Source organism: Coregonus lavaretus (assembly GCF_964263955.1).
Source record: "Coregonus lavaretus genome assembly, contig: HAP1_SCAFFOLD_106, whole genome shotgun sequence".
In the NCBI taxonomy this organism is placed as follows: Eukaryota; Metazoa; Chordata; class Actinopteri; order Salmoniformes; family Salmonidae; genus Coregonus; species Coregonus lavaretus.
In genome coordinates this window covers 399,660-422,023 of record NW_028157840.1, presented here as the reverse complement: position 1 = coordinate 422,023, position 22,364 = coordinate 399,660, and the positions used below count along the sequence as shown (strand labels likewise).

Here is a 22,364-nt window from a genome sequence, read left to right as displayed (position 1 = left end):
GTATTGTTACACCATGTAGGAGCAGTATAGACCTAGTCTGTTCATTATATACATCTATATGATGTATTGTTACACCATGTAGGAGCAGTATAGATCTAGTCTGTTCATTATATACATCTAATTGATGTATTGTTACACCATGTAGGAGCAGTATAGATCTAGTCTGTTCATTATATACATCTATATGATGTATTGGTACACCATGTAGGAGCAGTATAGACCTAGTCTGTTCATTATATACATCTATATGATGTATTGTTACACCATGTAGGAGCAGTTTAGATCTAGTCTGTTCATTACATACATCTATATGATGTATTGTTACACCATGTAGGAGCAGTATAGACCTAGTCTGTTCATTATATACATCTATATGATGTATTGTTACACCATGTAGGAGCAGTATAGACCTAGTCTGTTTATTATATACATCTATATGATGTATTGTTACACCATGTAGGAGCAGTATAGACCTAGTCTGTTCATTATATACATCTACATGATGTTTTGTTACACCATGTAGGAGCAGTATAGACCTAGTCTGTTCATTATATACATCTACATGATGTATTGTTACACCATGTAGGAGCAGTATAGATCTAGTCTGTTCATTATATACATCTACATGATGTATTGTTACACCATGTTGGAGCAGCATGTTAGATAGTTACTTATTTAGATTTTGTTTGACTTAATGAAACTGCCTTAAATGCGGATGTGCTGTAGTATAATTTTTCTAATTTGAACTCGTTAAAAATCTGCACTAATCAATCAACACATCCCTGTCTTTGTACGTCTCAATATAATAGTATTATTTAATTATATACATTTAAAATAAACTTTGAAAATAATATATTTTCCTCAACCGCGATACCCACTCCAGTCAGCAGATGGCGATGTGTGTCTTTCAGGCGATGCTGAAAGCGTGACGTATAATGTAGTGGACGGGAGGCAACAGTCAACCACCTCCATAGCTGGTTAGCCAACAGCCGAAAGATTCAAGCACTAGACGTTTTCGGTGTATATTAGCTACTGTGTTTTAAACACACTTCCGTCGTATCTACTTGTTAACCTATTTAATTTAATATTAAGTTGTTATTAGTCAGCTAGCTGGCTTGTTAAGTTAGCACTAGCCTAGCTAGCTAACATCCCCGACCATGAGCTCACTAAGCTACTCTCCTCCTGCTAAAGAAGAGGAGGTCTGCTGGACGGAGAAAGAAGCTCTAGTGAAAGAGGAGGAGGAAGAGGAGGATGTTACAATACAAAAACAAGTAGAGGGTGAGGCTGTTACGGTGAAAGAAGAAGAGAAAGACGTTACAGTGAAAGAAGAGGAAGACGCGTTCAGAGTGAAAGAGGAGGAGGATGTTACAGTGAAAGAAGAGGAAGAAGAGATAGAGGAGGATGCCGTTTTTGGAGTGAAGAAGGAGGGAGAGATTACTGTCACATTGAAAGATGAAGAGGAGGAGATAGGAGATCTGATTAACACCAGTAAGTACCGCCTTAAATTTGTTTTTCACTTTGGATATTTGGAGTTCGCTTGTCAATTCAATGGGAGAGAGATGCTATGCTACTAGCCTCATGTTATGAATTTGCAAAGCCATCTCCTATAGTGTTTTTTCTCAAATTTGTCGGTATGTCACGTGTCCTACTTATCAGTACACTCAGAACAACTTAAGCATCACGAAACTTCTATTCGATCAAGTAAACATCACGTAGCACGTAAGCCATTCATTTTGTTGACCAACCTGAACCAGCTCATTGACCTCCATACAAAAACTCCACCTGCTGGAAGGAGAGATATTCCCGTGAGTTGGTTCTCTCTCTTCCTCTAGGGCTACACTAGCTTGTGCTAGCTAGCTAGTAATCTCGTTCCCAGACACTTCCACGCAGTGTGGGACGAGGTTAGCCAGCTAGCTACATTCCCTCGGCGTAAAGCAGTGCTCGACGGCTCGGCTTCATGCTCCTGAAATCAGTACTGTGTTGGTGCTTTCAAGAGAACTCGGAACCTCATAGTTAAAGTGTATGGAAGTTTGTTGTGGCGCAGTGGTCTAAGGCACTGCATTGCAGTGCTAGCTGTGCCACTAGAGATCCTGGTTCGAATCCAGGCTCTGTCGCAGCCGGCCGCGACCGGGAGACTCATGGGCGGCGCACAATTGGCCCAGCGTCGTCCAGGGTAGGGGAGGGAATGGCCGGCAGGGATGTAGCTCAGTTGATAGAGCATGGCGTTTGCAACGCCAGGGTTGTGGGTTCGATTCCCACGGGGGGCCAGTATAAAAAATAATATATATATATATATATATATATATATATATATATATATATATATATATATATATATATATATATATATATATATATATTTTTTTATACAGTATGTTGTATCTTTTATACTGGCCCCCCGTGGGAATCGATATATATATATATATATATATTCACTAACTGTAAGTCGCTCTGGATAAGAGCGTCTGCTAAATGACGTAAATGTAAATGTTGTGTAGCCTCAGGCCGGCATGCACCTCGAACACCGGTGATTTGGTATTTTATTAGGTGTAATGGTCGTTCGCACGGCTCGTCTTCCTGCTCCCGAAATCAGTAACGTGTTGGTGCTTTCAAGAGAACTCGGAACCTCATAGTTAAAGTGTATGGAAGTTTGTTGTGTAGAGCTTCCTGTTGGTCGATTCCGATATTTTCCAAGTGGGGAAACCAAGGAAATGTTTCTATGAGTGTTCAAGTCAGAATTGTCAGAATGACCGATTCCCCAGTTGTCTTGAAAGCGGAAGGAACTAATTGGTAAGTCACTGTGACATCCAGATGGTGACCAACTCTTACTCGACCATTAAAATAAACACAACTCTTGAGTCACGGGATGTTAGGAAGCAAGGTGGTTGTTTGAAATGAGCCTCCCGATAAAACCCTCCCAGTTTCCTCCTATCTTAGACCAATACAGTATGTTGTTAGACCCATACAGTGTGTTGTATCTTAGACCCATACAGTATGTTGTATCTTAGACCCATACAGTATGTTGTATCTTAGACCCATACAGTATGTTGTTAGACCCATACAGTATGTTGTATCTTAGACCCATACAGTATGTTGTTAGACCCATACAGTATGTTGTTAGACCCATACAGTATGTTGTTAGACCCATACAATATGTTGTATCTTAGACCCATACAATATGTTGTATTTTAGACCCATACAATATGTTGTATTTTAGACCCATACAGTATGTTGTATCTTAGACCCATACAGTATGTTGTATCTTAGACCCATACAGTATGTTGTTAGACCCATACAGTATGTTGTATCTTAGACCCATACAGTATGTTGTATCTTAGACCCATACAGTATGTTGTATCTTAGACCCATACAGTATGTTGTATCTTAGACCATACAGTATGTTGTTAGACCCATACAGTATGTTGTATCTTAGACCCATACAGTATGTTGTATCTTAGACCCATACAGTATGTTGTATCTTAGACCCATACAGTATGTTGTATCTTAGACCCATACAGTATGTTGTATCTTAGATCCATACAGTATGTTGTTAGACCCATACAGTATGTTGTATCTTAGACCCATACAGTATGTTGTATCTTAGACCCATACAGTATGTTGTATCTTAGACCCATACAGTATGTTGTATCTTAGACCCATACAGTATGTTGTATCTTAGACCCATACAGTATGTTGTATCTTAGACCCATACAGTATGTTGTATCTTAGACCCATACAGTATGTTGTATCTTAGACCCATACAGTATGTTGTATCTTAGACCCATACAGTATGTTGTATCTTAGACCCATACAGTATGTTGTATCTTAGACCCATACAGTATGTTGTTAGACCCATACAGTATGTTGTTAGACCCATACAGTATGTTGTTAGACCCATACAGTATGTTGTATCTTAGACCCATACAGTATGTTGTATCTTAGACCCATACAGTATGTTGTATCTTAGACCCATACAGTATGTTGTATCTTAGACCCATACAGTATGTTGTATCTTAGACCCATACAGTATGTTGTATCTTAGACCCATACAGTATGTTGTATCTTAGACCCATACAGTATGTTGTATCTTAGACCCATACAGTATGTTGTATCTTAGACCCATACAGTATGTTGTATCTTAGACCCATACAGTATGTTGTATCTTAGATCCATACAGTATGTTGTTAGACCCATACAGTATGTTGTATCTTAGACCCATACAGTATGTTGTATCTTAGACCCATACAGTATGTTGTATCTTAGACCCATACAGTATGTTGTATCTTAGACCCATACAGTATGTTGTATCTTAGACCCATACAGTATGTTGTATCTTAGACCCATACAGTATGTTGTATCTTAGACCCATACAGTATGTTGTATCTTAGACCCATACAGTATGTTGTTAGACCCATACAGTATGTTGTATCTTAGACCCATACAGTATGTTGTATCTTAGACCCATACAGTATGTTGTATCTTAGACCCATACAGTATGTTGTATCTTAGACCCATACAGTATGTTGTATCTTAGACCCATACAGTATGTTGTATCTTAGACCCATACAGTATGTTGTATCTTAGACCCATACAGTATGTTGTATCTTAGACCCATACAGTATGTTGTATCTTAGACCCATACAGTATGTTGTATCTTAGACCCATACAGTAAGTTGTATCTTAGACCCATACAGTATGTTGTATCTTAGACCCATACAGTATGTTGTATCTTAGACCCATACAGTATGTTGTATCTTAGACCCATACAGTATGTTGTATCTTAGACCCATACAGTATGTTGTTAGACCCATACAGTATGTTGTATCTTAGACCCATACAGTATGTTGTTAGACCCATACAGTATGTTGTATCTTAGACCCATACAGTATGTTGTAGCTTAGACCCATACAGTATGTTGTTAGACCCATACAGTATGTTGTATCTTAGACCCATACAGTATGTTGTATCTTAGACCCATACAGTATGTTGTATCTTAGACCCATACAGTATGTTGTATCTTAGACCCATACAGTATGTTGTATCTTAGACCCATACAGTATGTTGTATCTTAGACCCATACAGTATGTTGTATCTTAGACCCATACAGTATGTTGTATCTTAGACCCATACAGTATGTTGTATCTTAGACCCATACAGTATGTTGTATCTTAGACCCATACAGTAAGTTGTATCTTAGACCCATACAGTATGTTGTATCTTAGACCCATACAGTATGTTGTATCTTAGACCCATACAGTATGTTGTATCTTAGACCCATACAGTATGTTGTATCTTAGACCCATACAGTATGTTGTATCTTAGACCCATACAGTATGTTGTATCTTAGACCCATACAGTATGTTGTATCTTAGACCCATACAGTAAGTTGTATCTTAGACCCATACAGTATGTTGTATCTTAGACCCATACAGTATGTTGTATCTTAGACCCATACAGTATGTTGTATCTTAGACCCATACAGTATGTTGTATCTTAGACCCATACAGTATGTTGTTAGACCCATACAGTATGTTGTATCTTAGACCCATACAGTATGTTGTATCTTAGACCCATACAGTATGTTGTAGCTTAGACCCATACAGTATGTTGTTAGACCCATACAGTACGTTGTATCTTAGACCCATACAGTATGTTGTATCTTAGACCCATACAGTATGTTGTATCTTAGACCCATACAGTATGTTGTATCTTAGACCCATACAGTATGTTGTATCTTAGACCCATACAGTATGTTGTATCTTAGACCCATACAGTATGTTGTATCTTAGACCCATACAGTATGTTGTATCTTAGACCCATACATTATGTTGTATCTTAGACCCATACAGTATGTTGTATCTTAGACCCATACAGTATGTTGTAGCTTAGACCCATACAGTATGTTGTTAGACCCATACAGTATGTTGTATCTTAGACCCATACAGTATGTTGTATCTTAGACCCATACAGTATGTTGTATCTTAGACCCATACAGTATGTTGTTAGACCCATACAGTATGTTGTATCTTAGACCCATACAGTATGTTGTATCATAGACCCATACAGTATGTTGTATCTTAGACCCATACAGTATGTTGTATCATAGACCCATACAGTATGTTGTTAGACCCATACAGTATGTTGTTAGACCCATACAGTATGTTGTTAGACCCATACAGTATGTTGTATCTTAGACCCATACAGTATGTTGTATCTTAGACCCATACAGTATGTTGTATCTTAGACCCATACAGTATGTTGTATCTTAGACCCATACAGTATGTTGTATCTTAGACCCATACAGTATGTTGTTAGACCCATACAGTATGTTGTATCTTAGACCCATACAGTATGTTGTTAGACCCATACAGTATGTTGTTAGACCCATACAGTATGTTGTATCATAGACCCATACAGTATGTTGTTAGACCCATACAGTATGTTATATCTTAGAGCCATACAGTATGTTGTATCTTAGAGCCATACAGTATGTTGTATCTTAGACCCATACAGTATGTTGTATCTTAGACCCATACAGTATGTTGTATCTTAGACCCATACAGTATGTTGTATCTTAGACCCATACAGTATGTTGTATCTTAGACCCATACAGTATGTTGTATCTTAGACCCATACAGTATGTTGTTAGACCCATACAGTATGTTGTATCTTAGACCCATACAGTATGTTGTATCTTAGACCCATACAGTATGTTGTATCTTAGACCCATACGGTATGTTGTTAGACCCATACGGCATGTTGTTAGACCCATACGGCATGTTTTTAGACCCATACAGTATGTTGTATCTTAGACCCATACAGTATGTTGTATCTCAGACCCATACAGTATGTTGTTAGACCCATACGGCATGTTGTTAGACCCATACGGCATGTTGTTAGACCCATACGGCATGTTTTTAGACCCATACAGTATGTTGTATCTTAGACCCATACAGTATGTTGTATCTTAGACCCATACAGTATGTTGTATCTTAGACCCATACAGTATGTTGTATCTTAGACCCATACAGTATGTTGTATCTTAGACCCATACAGTATGTTGTATCTTAGACCCATACAGTATGTTGTATCTTAGACCCATACAGTATGTTGTATCTTAGACCCATATAGTATGTTGTTAGACCCATACAGTATGTTGTATCTTAGACCCATACAGTATGTTGTTTGACCCATACAGTATGTTGTTAGACCCATACAGTATGTTGTTAGACCCATACAGTATGTTGTATCATAGACCCATACAGTATGTTGTTAGACCCATACAGTATGTTATATCTTAGACCCATACAGTATGTTGTATCTTAGAGCCATACAGTATGTTGTATCTTAGACCCATACAGTATGTTGTATCTTAGACCCATACAGTATGTTGTATCTTAGACCCATACAGTATGTTGTATCTTAGACCCATACAGTATGTTGTATCTTAGACCCATACAGTATGTTGTTAGACCCATACAGTATGTTGTATCATAGACTCATACAGTATGTTGTTAGACCCATACAGTATGTTATATCTTAGACCCATACAGTATGTTGTATCTTAGAGCCATACAGTATGTTGTATCTTAGAGCCATACAGTATGTTGTATCTTAGACCCATACAGTATGTTGTATCTTAGACCCATACAGTATGTTGTATCTTAGACCCATACAGTATGTTGTATCTTAGACCCATACAGTATGTTGTATCTTAGACCCATACAGTATGTTGTATCTTAGACCCATACAGTATGTTGTATCTTAGACCCATACAGTATGTTGTATCTTAGACCCATACAGTATGTTGTATCTTAGACCCATACAGTATGTTGTATCTTAGACCCATACAGTATGTTGTATCTTAGACCCATACAGTATGTTGTATCTTAGACCCATACAGTATGTTGTATCTTAGACCCATACAGTATGTTGTATCTTAGACCCATACAGTATGTTGTATCTTAGACCCATACAGTATGTTGTATCTTAGACCCATACGGTATGTTGTTAGACCCATACGGCATGTTTTTAGACCCATACAGTATGTTGTATCTTAGACCCATACAGTATGTTGTATCTCAGACCCATACAGTATGTTGTTAGACCCATACGGCATGTTGTTAGACCCATACGGCATGTTTTTAGACCCATACAGTATGTTGTATCTTAGACCCATACAGTATGTTGTATCTTAGACCCATACAGTATGTTGTATCTTAGACCCATACAGTATGTTGTATCTTAGACCCATACAGTATGTTGTATCTTAGACCCATACAGTATGTTGTATCTTAGACCCATACAGTATGTTGTATCTTAGACCCATACAGTATGTTGTATCTTAGACCCATATAGTATGTTGTTAGACCCATACAGTATGTTGTATCTTAGACCCATACAGTATGTTGTTAGACCCATACAGTATGTTGTTAGACCCATACAGTATGTTGTTAGACCCATACAGTATGTTGTATCATAGACCCATACAGTATGTTGTTAGACCCATACAGTATGTTATATCTTAGACCCATACAGTATGTTGTATCTTAGAGCCATACAGTATGTTGTATCTTAGACCCATACAGTATGTTGTATCTTAGACCCATACAGTATGTTGTATCTTAGACCCATACAGTATGTTGTATCTTAGACCCATACAGTATGTTGTTAGACCCATACAGTATGTTGTTAGACCCATACAGTATGTTGTATCTTAGACCATACAGTATGTTGTATCTTAGACCCATACAGTATGTTGTATCTTAGACCCATACAGTATGTTGTTAGACCCATACGGCATGTTGTTAGACCCATACAGTATGTTGTTAGACCCATACAGTATGTTGTATCTTAGACCCATACAGTATGTTGTATCTCAGACCCATACAGTATGTTGTATCTTAGACCGATACAGTATGTTGTATCTTAGACCCATACAGTATGTTGTATCTTAGACCCATACAGTATGTTGTATCTTAGACCCATACAGTATGTTGTATCTTAGACCCATACAGTATGTTGTATCTTAGACCCATACAGTATGTTGTATCTTAGACCCATACAGTATGTTGTATCTTAGACCCATACAGTATGTTGTATCTTAGACCCATACAGTATGTTGTATCTTAGACCCATACAGTATGTTGTATCTCAGACCCATACAGTATGTTGTATCTTAGACCGATACAGTATGTTGTATCTTAGACCCATACAGTATGTTGTATCTTAGACCCATACAGTATGTTGTATCTTAGACCCATACAGTATGTTGTATCTTAGACCCATACAGTATGTTGTATCTTAGACCCATACAGTATGTTGTATCTTAGACCCATACAGTATGTTGTATCTTAGACCCATACAGTATGTTGTATCTTAGACCCATACAGTATGTTGTTAGACCCATACAGTATGTTGTTAGACCCATACAGTATGTTGTATCTTAGACCATACAGTATGTTGTATCTTAGACCCATACAGTATGTTGTATCTTAGACCCATACAGTATGTTGTTAGACCCATACGGCATGTTGTTAGACCCATACAGTATGTTGTTAGACCCATACAGTATGTTGTATCTTAGACCCATACAGTATGTTGTATCTCAGACCCATACAGTATGTTGTATCTTAGACCGATACAGTATGTTGTATCTTAGACCCATACAGTATGTTGTATCTTAGACCCATACAGTATGTTGTATCTTAGACCCATACAGTATGTTGTATCTTAGACCCATACAGTATGTTGTTAGACCCATACAGTATGTTGTATCTTAGACCCATACAGTATGTTGTATCTTAGACCCATACAGTATGTTGTAACTTAGACCCATACAGTATGTTGTATCTTAGACCCATACAGTATGTTGTTAGACCCATACAGTATGTTGTATCTTAGACCCATACAGTATGTTGTATCTTAGACCCATACAGTATGTTGTATCTTAGACCCATACAGTATGTTGTATCTTAGACCCATACAGTATGTTGTTAGACCCATACAGTATGTTGTATCTTAGACCCATACAGTATGTTGTATCTTAGACCCATACAGTATGTTGTATCTTAGACCCATACAGTATGTTGTATCTTAGACCCATACAGTATGTTGTATCTTAGACCCATACAGTATGTTGTATCTTAGACCCATACAGTATGTTGTTAGACCCATACAGTATGTTGTATCTTAGACCCATACAGTATGTTGTATCTTAGACCCATACAGTATGTTGTAACTTAGACCCATACAGTATGTTGTATCTTAGACCCATACAGTATGTTGTTAGACCCATACAGTATGTTGTATCTTAGACCCATACAGTATGTTGTATCTTAGACCCATACAGTATGTTGTATCTTAGACCCATACAGTATGTTGTATCTTAGACCCATACAGTATGTTGTATCTTAGACCCATACAGTATGTTGTTAGACCCATACAGTATGTTGTATCTTAGACCCATACAGTATGTTGTATCTTAGATCCATACAGTATGTTGTTAGACCCATACAGTATGTTGTATCCTAGACCCATACAGTATGTTGTATCTTAGACCCATACATTATGTTGTATCTTAGACCCATACAGTATGTTGTATCTTAGACCCATACAGTAAGTTGTTAGACCCATACAGTATGTTGTATCTTAGACCCATACAGTATGTTGTATCTCAGACCCATACAGTATGTTGTATCTCAGACCCATACAGTATGTTGTATCTTAGACCCATACAGTATGTTGTATCTTAGACCCATACAGTATGTTGTATCTTAGACCCATACAGTATGTTGTATCTTATACCCATACAGTATGCTGTATCTTAGACCCATACAGTATGTTGTATCTTATACCCATACAGTATGCTGTATCTTAGACCCATACAGTATGTTGTATCTTAGACCCATACAGTATGTTGTATCTTAGACCCATACAGTATGTTGTATCTTAGACCCATACAGTATGTTGTATCTTAGACCCATACAGTATGTTGTATCTTAGACCCATACAGTATGTTGTATCTTAGACCCATACAGTATGTTATTAGACCCATACAGTATGTTGTATCTTAGACCCATACAGTATGTTATTAGACCCATACAGTATGTTGTATCTTAGACCCATACAGTATGTTGTATCTTAGACCCATACAGTATGTTGTTAGACCCATACAGTATGTTGTATCTTAGACCCATACAGTATGTTGTATCTTAGACCCATACAGTATGTTGTATCTTAGACCCATACAGTATGTTGTATCTTAGACCCATACAGTATGTTGTATCTTAGACCCATACAGTATGTTGTATCTTAGACCCATACAGTATGTTGTATCTTAGACCCATACAGTATGTTGTATCATAGACCCATACAGTATGTTGTATCTTAGACCCATACAGTATGTTGTTAGACCCATACAGTATGTTGTTAGACCCATACAGTATGTTGTATCTTAGACTCATACAGTATGTTGTTAGACCCATACAGTATGTTGTATCATAGACCCATACAGTATGTTGTATCTTAGACCCATACAGTATGTTGTATCTTAGACCCATACAGTATGTTGTTAGACCCATACAGTATGTTGTATCTTAGACCATACAGTATGTTGTTAGACCCATACAGTATGTTGTATCTTAGACCCATACAGTATGTTGTATCTTAGACCCATAGAGTACTTTGTATCTTAGACCCATACAGTATGTTATATCTTAGACCCATACAGTATGTTGTATCTTAGACCCATACAGTATGTTGTTAGACCCATACAGTATGTTGTATCTTAGACCCATACATTATGTTGTATCTTAGACCCATACAGTATGTTGTATCTTAGACCCATACAGTATGTTGTATCTTAGACCCATACAGTACGTTGTTAGACCCATACAGTATGTTGTATCTTAGACCCATACAGTATATTGTATCTTAGACCCATACAGTATGTTGTATCTTAGACCCATACAGTATGTTGTATCTTAGACCCATACAGTATGTTGTATCTTAGACCCATACAGTATGTTGTTAGACCCATACAGTATGTTGTTAGACCCATACAGTATGTTGTATCTTAGACTCATACAGTATGTTGTTAGACCCATACAGTATGTTGTATCATAGACCCATACAGTATGTTGTATCTTAGACCCATACAGTATGTTGTATCTTAGACCCATACAGTATGTTGTTAGACCCATACAGTATGTTGTATCTTAGACCATACAGTATGTTGTTAGACCCATACAGTATGTTGTATCTTAGACCCATACAGTATGTTGTATCTTAGACCCATAGAGTACTTTGTATCTTAGACCCATACAGTATGTTATATCTTAGACCCATACATTATGTTGTATCTTAGACCCATTCAGTATGTTGTATCTTAGACCCATACAGTATGTTGTATCTTAGACCCATACAGTACGTTGTTAGACCCATACAGTATGTTGTATCTTAGACCCATACAGTATATTGTATCTTAGACCCATACAGTATGTTGTATCTTAGACCCATACAGTATGTTGTATCTTAGACCCATACAGTATGTTGTATCTTAGACCCATACAGTATGTTGTATCTTAGACCCATACAGTATGTTGTATCTTAGACCCATACAGTATGTTGTTTCTTACACCCATACAGTATGTTGTTTCTTAGACCCATACAGTATGTTGTAGCTTAGACCCATACAGTATGTTGTAGCTTAGACCCATACAGTATGTTGTAGCTTAGACCCATACATTATGTTGTAGCGTAGACCCATACAGTATGTTGTAGCTTAGACCCATACAGTATGTTGTATCTTAGACCCATACAGTATGTTGTATCTTAGACCCATACAGTATGTTGTATCTTAGACCCATACAGTATGTTGTTAGACCCATACAGTACGTTGTTAGACCCGTACAGTATGTTGTATCTTAGACCCATACAGTATGTTGTAGCTTAGACACATACAGTATGTTGTATCTTAGACCCATACAGTATGTTGTAGCTTATACCCATACAGTATGTTGTAGCTTAGACCCATACAGTATGTTGTATCTTAGACCCATACAGTATGTTGTATCTTAGACCCATACAGTATGTTGTATCTTAGACCCATACAGTATGTTGTATCTTAGACCCATACAGTATGTTGTATCTTAGACCCATACAATATGTTGTATCTTAGACCCATACAATATGTTGTGTCTTAGACCCATACAGTATGTTGTATCTTAGACCCATACAGTATGTTGTATCTTAGACCCATACAGTATGTTGTATCTTAGACCCATACAGTATGTTGTATCTTAGACCCATACCGTATGTTGTATCTTAGACCCATACAGTATGTTGTTAGACCCATACAGTATGTTGTATCTTAGACCCATACAGTATGTTGTAGCTTAGACCCATACAGTATGTTGTTAGACCCATACAGTATGTTGTTAGACCCATACAGTATGTTGTATCTTAGACCCATACAGTATGTTGTATCTTAGACCCATACAGTATGTTGTATCTTAGACCCATACAGTATGTTGTATCTTAGACCCATACAGTATGTTGTATCTTCGACCCATACAGTATGTTGTTAGACCCATACAGTATGTTGTATCTTAGACCCATACAGTATGTTGTTAGACCCATACAGTATGTTGTTAGACCCATACAGTATGTTGTAGCTTAGACCCATACAGTATGTTGTTAGACCCATACAGTATGTTGTTAGACCCATACAGTATGTTGTATCTTAGACCCATACAGTATGTTGTATCTTAGACCCATACAGTATGTTGTATCTTAGACCCATACAGTATGTTGTATCTTAGACCCATACAGTATGTTGTATCTTAGACCCATACAGTATGTTGTATCTTAGACCCATACAGTATGTTGTATCTTAGACCCATACAGTATGTTGTATCTTAGACCCATACAGTATGTTGTATCTTAGACCCATACAGTGTGTTGTATCTTAGACCCATACAGTATGTTGTATCTTAGACCCATACCGTATGTTGTATCTTAGACCCATACAGTATGTTGTATCTTAGACCCATACAGTATGTTGTATCTTAGACCCATACCGTATGTTGTATCTTAGACCCATACAGTATGTTGTTAGACCCATACAGTATGTTGTATCTTAGACCCATACAGTATGTTGTATCTTAGACCCATACAGTATGTTGTTAGACCCATACAGTATGTTGTATCTTAGACCCATACAGTATGTTGTATCTTAGACCCATACAGTATGTTGTATCTTAGACCCATACAGTATGTTGTATCTTAGACCCATACAGTATGTTGTATCTTAGACCCATACAGTATGTTGTATCTTAGACCCATACAGTATGTTGTATCTTAGACCATACAGTATGTTGTATCTTAGACCCATACAGTATGTTGTTAGACCCATACAGTATGTTGTTAGACCCATACAGTATGTTGTATCTTAGACCCATACAGTATGTTGTATCTTAGACCCATACCGTATGTTGTATCTTAGACCCATACCGTATGTTGTATCTTAGACCCATACAGTATGTTGTATCTTAGACCCATACAGTATGTTGTATCTTAGACCCATACAGTATGTTGTATCTTAGACCCATACAGTATGTTGTATCTTAGACCCATACAGTATGTTGTTAGACCCATACAGTATGTTGTATCTTAGACCCATACAGTATGTTGTTAGACCCATACAGTATGTTGTTAGACCCATACAGTATGTTGTTAGACCCATACAGTATGTTGTAGCTTAGACCCATACAGTATGTTGTTAGACCCATACAGTATGTTGTTAGACCCATACAGTATGTTGTATCTTAGACCCATACAGTATGTTGTATCTTAGACCCATACAGTATGTTGTATCTTAGACCATACAGTATGTTGTATCTTAGACCCATACAGTATGTTGTTAGACCCATACAGTATGTTGTTAGACCCATACAGTATGTTGTATCTTAGACCCATACAGTATGTTGTATCTTAGACCCATACCGTATGTTGTATCTTAGACCCATACCGTATGTTGTATCTTAGACCCATACAGTATGTTGTATCTTAGACCCATACAGTATGTTGTATCTTAGACCCATACAGTATGTTGTTAGACCCATACAGTATGTTGTATCTTAGACCCATACAGTATGTTGTTAGACCCATACAGTATGTTGTTAGACCCATACAGTATGTTGTTAGACCCATACAGTATGTTGTAGCTTAGACCCATACAGTATGTTGTTAGACCCATACAGTATGTTGTTAGACCCATACAGTATGTTGTATCTTAGACCCATACAGTATGTTGTATCTTAGACCCATACAGTATGTTGTATCTTAGACCCATACAGTATGTTGTATCTTAGACCCATACAGTATGTTGTATCTTAGACCCATACAGTATGTTGTATCTTAGACCCATACAGTATGTTGTATCTTAGACCCATACAGTATGTTGTATCTTAGACCCATACAGTATGTTGTATCTTAGACCCATACAGTATGTTGTATCTTAGACCCATACAGTATGTTGTATCTTAGACCCATACAGTATGTTGTATCTTAGACCCATACAGTATGTTGTTAGACCCATACAGTATGTTGTATCTTAGACCCATACAGTACGTTAAGGCTTGGATCCTATTTTACAGGGTGGTGTTGTGGCTGAAACATTTACTAAAAGTTTAAATGTAAATGTTCTTCACCTTTCAAATGGAACCACAAAGATTGTTGGAGGTCCACATAGAATATTGACTTGAAAATATGTGTTGTTTTGAATCCAGGACGGGCAGCTCCAGTCCTCGGGGACGGAGTGGTGTCACACTTTTCCCCCATCCCTAGCAAACACAGCTGATTAAACTAAATGCATTCTAAACTGAACATCATGATTAGTTGATTATTGGGGTCAGGTTTATTAGCTGGGATTGGGGCAAAAGTGACACCAATCAGGCCTTTATTAAAACACTTTTTTCTCAAGAAATATTCAAATAGTTTGACCACCCTGTTTGGAAGCTTTTAAATTATCTCAAACTCAACCGTTAATATTTTCCAGTGATGAAGACGATGGATGATTCATTGCATGGTGGGGTTTGCAAAAAGAGTCAACTTCGAGCACCTTTATCTCATGAATGTTTTGGCTTTCAGTTACAAAAAGTCACTTTCTTACCACTTCTTCCAAAGGGAAACATGTAAGGAAAGCTTTTCTTAAATCAAAAGGGATGCTGTCAAAAATGTATTGAATTCAAATGGATTTACCCAGTCTACAAAGCACTACAGCCACTCTGTGATGACAAGCTCTGCTCTTTTATTGAGGGATCTAGTCTAGGTTAAACATCATAGGAAGACAGGTTTATCATGTGGAGGTTTCATTCAAGTCTCTGTTTAACTAAATACTCTTTGTCTTTGGCAGGAGAGAGACCAGACTCTCACTCTGACAGCGGGAAGAGTTCTTCAGCGGAACCAGACCCAGAGACGCCCAAACCAGCGAGACAACACCACTGCTTCCAATGTGAAAAGAGATTTTCCAGATCAGGGGACCTCAAAGCTCATGAGAGGACACACACAGGAGAAAAGCCTTTCCAATGTTCCCAGTGTGGAAAGAGTTTTACCATGTTAAATAACCTGAAAAGGCATGAGAGAATACACACAGGAGAAAAGCCATTCCAATGTTCCCATTGTGGAAAGAGTTTTACTCAGATAGGGCACCTAAAAGAGCATGAGCGAAAACACACAAGAGAAAAGCCTTACCACTGCTCCCAGTGTAAAAATAGATTTTCCCGAGTAGGGGACCTAAAAGCTCATGAGAGGACACACACAGGAGAAAAGCCTTTCCAATGTTCCCAGTGTGGAAAGATTTTTACCCTGTTAGCTAACCTGAAAAGGCATGAGAGAATACACACAGGAGAAAAACCTTACCACTGCTTCCAATGTGAAAAGCGATTTTCCCGATCAGGTGACCTAAAAGCTCATGAGTGGACACACACAGGAGAAGAGCCTTTCCAATGCTCCCAGTGTAAAAAGCGTTTTACCGTGTTAGCTAACCTGAAAAGGCATGAGAGAATACACACAGGAGAAAAGCCTTATCAATGTTCCCAATGTGGAATGAGTTTTATTCAGTTAGGGAGCCTGAAGGAGCATGAGTGGACACACACAGGAGAAAAGCCTTTCCAATGTTCCCAGTGTGGAAAGAGTTTTATCGTGTTAACTAACCTGAAAAGGCATGAGCGAATACACACAGGAGAAAAGCCATTCCAATGTTCCCAGTGTGGAAACAGTTTTACTCAGAGAGGGCATCTAAAAGAGCATGAGAGAATACACACAGGAGAAAAGCCTTACCACTGCTCCCAGTGTAAAAATAGATTTTCCCGAGTAGGGGACCTAAAAGCTCATGAGAGGACACACACAGGGGAAAAGCCTTTCCAATGTTCCCAGTGTGGAAAGAGTTTTACCGTGTTAGCTACCCTGAAAAGGCATGAGAGAATACACACAGGAGAAAAGCCATTCCAATGTTCCCAGTGTGGAAAGAGTTTTACCTGGTTAAGGAGCCTGAAGGAGCATAAGAGAACACACACGAAAAAAGACCCACCACTGCTCTCTCTCTGTGTGGAAGGACAATTTCCCAGTCAGAGAACCTGAAATCACATGAGAGAATAGAGAGGCTGTGTTCTGACTTATGTTTTTAATTGACAATTTGTGTTTTTGTTTATGCCACATGAAATAATTTTGTTTATATGAATTCTTACTCAGAAATAGGCATATTTTTTGTTTTTTCACCTCGAGGCCTGATCATATCTAAAATCAGATTAAATACTATAAAATATGTATTTTGTTTTGGTTATGAACTTTAATGCATTGGTTACAGGTATAACCCCTCAGTTGTTCATTATATTATTTGGATATTGCTAAATGTAAATTATTATATAGATGAATGGAACTTTGCATTTCTTGATTCTAACCTTAACCTATAGACTTTGATTTGATATATAAGATTAGGCTTTTGCTAAATTAATTTGATTGAAATTGATTGGATATATGATTTGGATATTGCAAAATGAATTTGATTACATGATTTGGATATTGCAAAATGTAGCATGTGCATTTCTTGATTCTAACATTGAAACCTTTTGAATTTACTTGTTTCATTTAGTTAATTTGTGTAGTAATCATCAAGCTAAAGGAAATATGAAAATGTGATGTTCTGGTAACATTGATAAGTTGTTGACATGAAAAACATTCACTACCTCATGACTGTTCCCATCAGTATTATTCCACCATGTCAGAGAGAACTGGTGCTGATTGTAAAAATGATTTTATTAATGCAGCGTAAGTTTATCTGAATAGAAATAAAATCACATGAGAGAATAGTGAGGCTGTGTTCTGACTTTTGTTTTTGACTGAGAATTAATGTTTTTGTTCATGGCACATGAAATCATATTGTTTACGATTATACCTGTCTATATAAGGTCCCACAGTTGACAATGCATGTCAGAGCAAAAACCAAGCCATGAGGTCGAAGGAGTTGTCCGTAGCGCTCTGAGACAGGATTGTGTCTGGGGAAGGGTACCAAAAAATGTCTGCAATATTGAAGGTTCCCAAGAACACAGTGGCCTCCATCATTCTTAAATGGAAGAAGTTTGGAACCACCTAGACTCTTCCTAGAGCTGGCCGCCCGGCCAAACTGAGAAATCGGGGGAGAAGGGCCTTGGTCAGGGAGGTGACCAAGAACCCGATGGCCACTGAAAGAGTTCCAGAGTTCCTCTGTTGGGATGGGAGAACCTTCCAGAAGGACAACAATCTCTGTAGCACTCTACAAATCAGGCCTTTATGGTAGAGTGGCCAGACGGAAGCCACTCCTCAGTAAAAGGCACATGACAGCCCGCTTGGAATATGCCAAAAGGTACCTAAAGGACTCTCAGACCATGAGAAAGAAGATTCACTGGTCTGATGAAACCAAGATTGAACTCTTTGGCCTGAACGCCAAGCGTCACGGGTGGCGTAAACCTGGCATCCTCCCTACGGTGAAGCATGGTGGTGGCAGCATCATGCTGTGGGGATGTTTTTCAGTGGTAGGGACTAGTCAGGATCGAGGGAAAGATGAATGGAGCAAAGTACTGATGAAAACCTGCTCCAGAGCTCTCAGGACCTCAGACTGGGGTGAAGGTTCACCTTCCAATAGGACAACGACCCTAAGCACACAACCAAGACAACGCAGGAGTGGCTTCGGGACAAGTCTCTGAATAACCTTGAGTGGACCAGCCAGAGCCCGACTTGAACCCGATCTAACATCTCTGTAGAGACCTGAAAATAGCTGTGCAGCGACGCTCCCCATCCAACCTGACAGAGCTTGAGATGATCTACAGAGAAGAATGGGAGAAACTCCCCAAATACAGGTGTGCCAAGCTTGTAGCGTCATACCCAAGAAGACTCGATGCTGTAATCGCTACCAAAGGTGCTTCAACAAAGTACTGAGTAAAGGGTCTGAATACTTATGTAAATGATATATTAAAGTTTGTATTAATGTATTAATTAATTAATGTTAATATTAATATTTATGTAAATGTGATACTTAATTATTTGTTTATTTACATAAATTAGCAACAAAAACGTGTTTTTGCTTCGTCATTATGTGTATATTGATGAGGATTTTTATTTTATTTTAGTCTATTTTAGAATAAGGCTGTAACGTAACAAAATGTGGGAAAAGCCAATGGGTCCGAACACTTTCCGAATGCACTGTATTGTTACACCATGTAGGAGCAGTATAGACCTAGTCTGTTCATTATATACATCTATATGATGTATTGTTACACCATGTAGGAGCAGTATAGACCTAGTCTGTTCATTATATACATCTATATGATGTATTGTTTCACCATGTAGGAGCAGTATAGACCTAGTCTGTTCATTATATACATCTACATGATGTATTGTTACACCATGTAGGAGCAGTATAGATCTAGTCTGTTCATTATATACATCTACATGATGTATTGTTACACCATGTTGGAGCAACATGTTAGATAGTTACTTATTTAGATTTTGTTTGACTTAATGAAACTGCCTTAAATGCGGATGTGCTGTAGTAATTTTTTTTATTTGAACTCGTTAAAAATCTGCACTAATCAATCAACACATTGCTGTCTTTGTACGTCTCAATATAATAGTATTATATAATTAAATACATTTAAAATATACTTTGTAAATAAAAAATAGATCCTCAACTGCGATACCCACTCCAGTCAGCAGATGGCGATGTGTGTCTTTCAGGCGATGCTGAAAGCGTGACGTATAATGTAGTGGACGGGAGGCAACAATCAACCACCTCCGTAGCTGGTTAGCCAACAGCCGAAAGATTCAAGCACTAGACGCTTTCGGTGTATATTAGCCACTGTGTTTTAAACACACTTTTGTCGTCTAGTTAGTTATCCCATTTAATTTAATATTTACGGTGTTGTTGTTATTGGTCAGCTAGCTAGCTGGTTAAGTTAGCACTAGCTGAGCTAGCTAACATCCCGACCATGAGTTCACTAAGCTACTCTCCTCCTGCTAAAGAAGAGGAGGTCTGCTGGACGGAGAAAGAAGCTCTAGTGAAAGAGGAGGAGGAAGAGGAGGATGTTACAATGCAAAAACAAGTAGAGGGTGAAGCTGTTACCGTGAAAGAAGAAGAGAAAGATGTTACAGTGAAAGAAGAGGAAGACGCGTTCAGAGTGAAAGAGGAGGAGGATGTTACAGTGAAAGAAGAGGAAGACGCGTTCAGAGTGAAAGAAGAGGAGGAAGAGATAGAGGAGGATGCAGGTTTTGGAGTGAAGAAGGAGGGAGAGATTACTGTCACATTGAAAGATGAAGAGGAGGAGATAGGAGATCTGATTAACACCAGTAAGTACCGCCTTAAATGTGTTTTTCACTTTGGATATTTGGAGTTCGCTTGTCAATTCAATGGAGAGAGATGCTATGCTACTAGCATCATGTTATGAATTTGCAAAGCCATCTCCTATAGTGTTTTTTCTCAAAGTTGTCGGTATTACATTTTACATTTACGTCATTTAGCAGACGCTCTTATCCAGAGCGACTTACAAATTGGTGCATTCACCTTATAGCCAGTGGGATAACCACTTTACAATATTGTAATTTTTTTTGGGGGGGGTGGAGTAAGGGGGGGGGGGGGGGGGGTAGAAGGATTACTTTATCCTATCCCAGGTATTCCTTAAAGAGGTGGGGTTTCAAGTGTCTCCCGAAGGTGGTGAGTGACTCCGCTGTCCTGGCGTCGTGAGGGAGCTTGTTCCACCATTGGGGTGCCAGAGCAGCAAATAGTTTTGACTGGGCTGAGCGGGAACTGTGCTTCCGCAGAGGTAGGGGGGCCAGCAGGCCAGAGGTGGATGAACGCAATGCCCTCGTTTGGGTGTAGGGACTGATCAGAGCCCGAAGGTACAGAGGTGCCGTTCCCCTCACTGCTCCATAGGCAAGCACCATGGTCTTGTAGCGGATGCGAGCTTCAACTGGAAGCCAGTGGAGTTTGCGGAGGAGGGGGGTGACGTGAGAGAACTTGGGAAGGTTGAACACCAGACGGGCTGCGGCATTCTGGATGAGTTGTAGGGGTTTAATGGCACAGGCAGGGAGCCCAGCCAACAGCGAGTTGCAGTAATCCAGACGGGAGATGACAAGTGCCTGGATTAGGACCTGTGCCGCTTCCTGTGTAAGGCAGGATCGTACTCTTCGAATGTTGTAGAGCATGAACCTACAGGATCGGGTCACCGCCTTGATGTTAGCGGAGAACAACAGGGTGTTGTCCAGGGTCACGCCAAGGCTCTTTGCAGTCTGGGAGGAGGACACAACGGAGTTGTCAACCGTGATGGCGAGATCATGGAACGGGCAGTCCTTCCCCGGGAGGAAGAGCAGCTCCGTCTTGCCGAGGTTCAGCTTGAGGTGGTGATCTGTCATCCACACTGATATGTCTGCCAGACATGCAGAGATGCGATTCGCCACCTGGTTATCAGAAGGGGGGAAAGGAGAAGATTAGTTGTGTTTCGTCTGCGTAGCAATGATAGGAAAGGCCATGTGAGGATATGACAGCGACCAAGTGACTTGGTGTATAGCGAGAATAGGAGAGGGCCTAGGACTGAGCCCTGGGGGACACCAGTGGTGAGAGCACGTGGTGCGGAGACAGATTATCGCCACGCCACCTGGTAGGAGCGACCTGTCAGGTAGGACGCAATCCAAGAGTGAGCCGCGCCGGAGATGCCCAACTCTGAGAGGGTGGAGAGGAGGATCTGATGGTTCACAGTATCAAAGGCAGCAGATAGGTCTAGAAGGACGAGAGCAGAGGAGAGAGAGTTAGCTTTAGCATTGCGGAGAGCCTC

At 39.0% G+C, this 22,364-nt stretch overlaps 1 protein-coding gene across 1 annotated transcript; it reads left to right on the top strand.

The window, feature by feature from the left end:
• The first annotated feature begins 1,445 nt into the window (after window positions 1–1,445).
• On the top strand, window positions 1,446–17,855 carry LOC311124847 (uncharacterized protein). Its single transcript, XM_084198950.1, has 2 exons — window positions 1,446–1,488; window positions 16,418–17,855. The coding sequence occupies exon 2, from the start codon at window positions 16,618–16,620 to the stop codon at window positions 17,641–17,643; it is 1,026 nt and encodes a 341-aa protein (XP_084055076.1). The 5' UTR covers window positions 1,446–1,488; window positions 16,418–16,617; the 3' UTR covers window positions 17,644–17,855.
• Window positions 17,856–22,364: the final 4,509 nt, after the last annotated feature.

What these genes read in the sequence shown, in the direction of transcription:
- LOC311124847 (XM_084198950.1), top strand. Translation starts at nt 16,618, where the DNA reads ATGTTAAATAACCTGAAAAGGCATGAGAGAATACACACAGGAGAAAAG.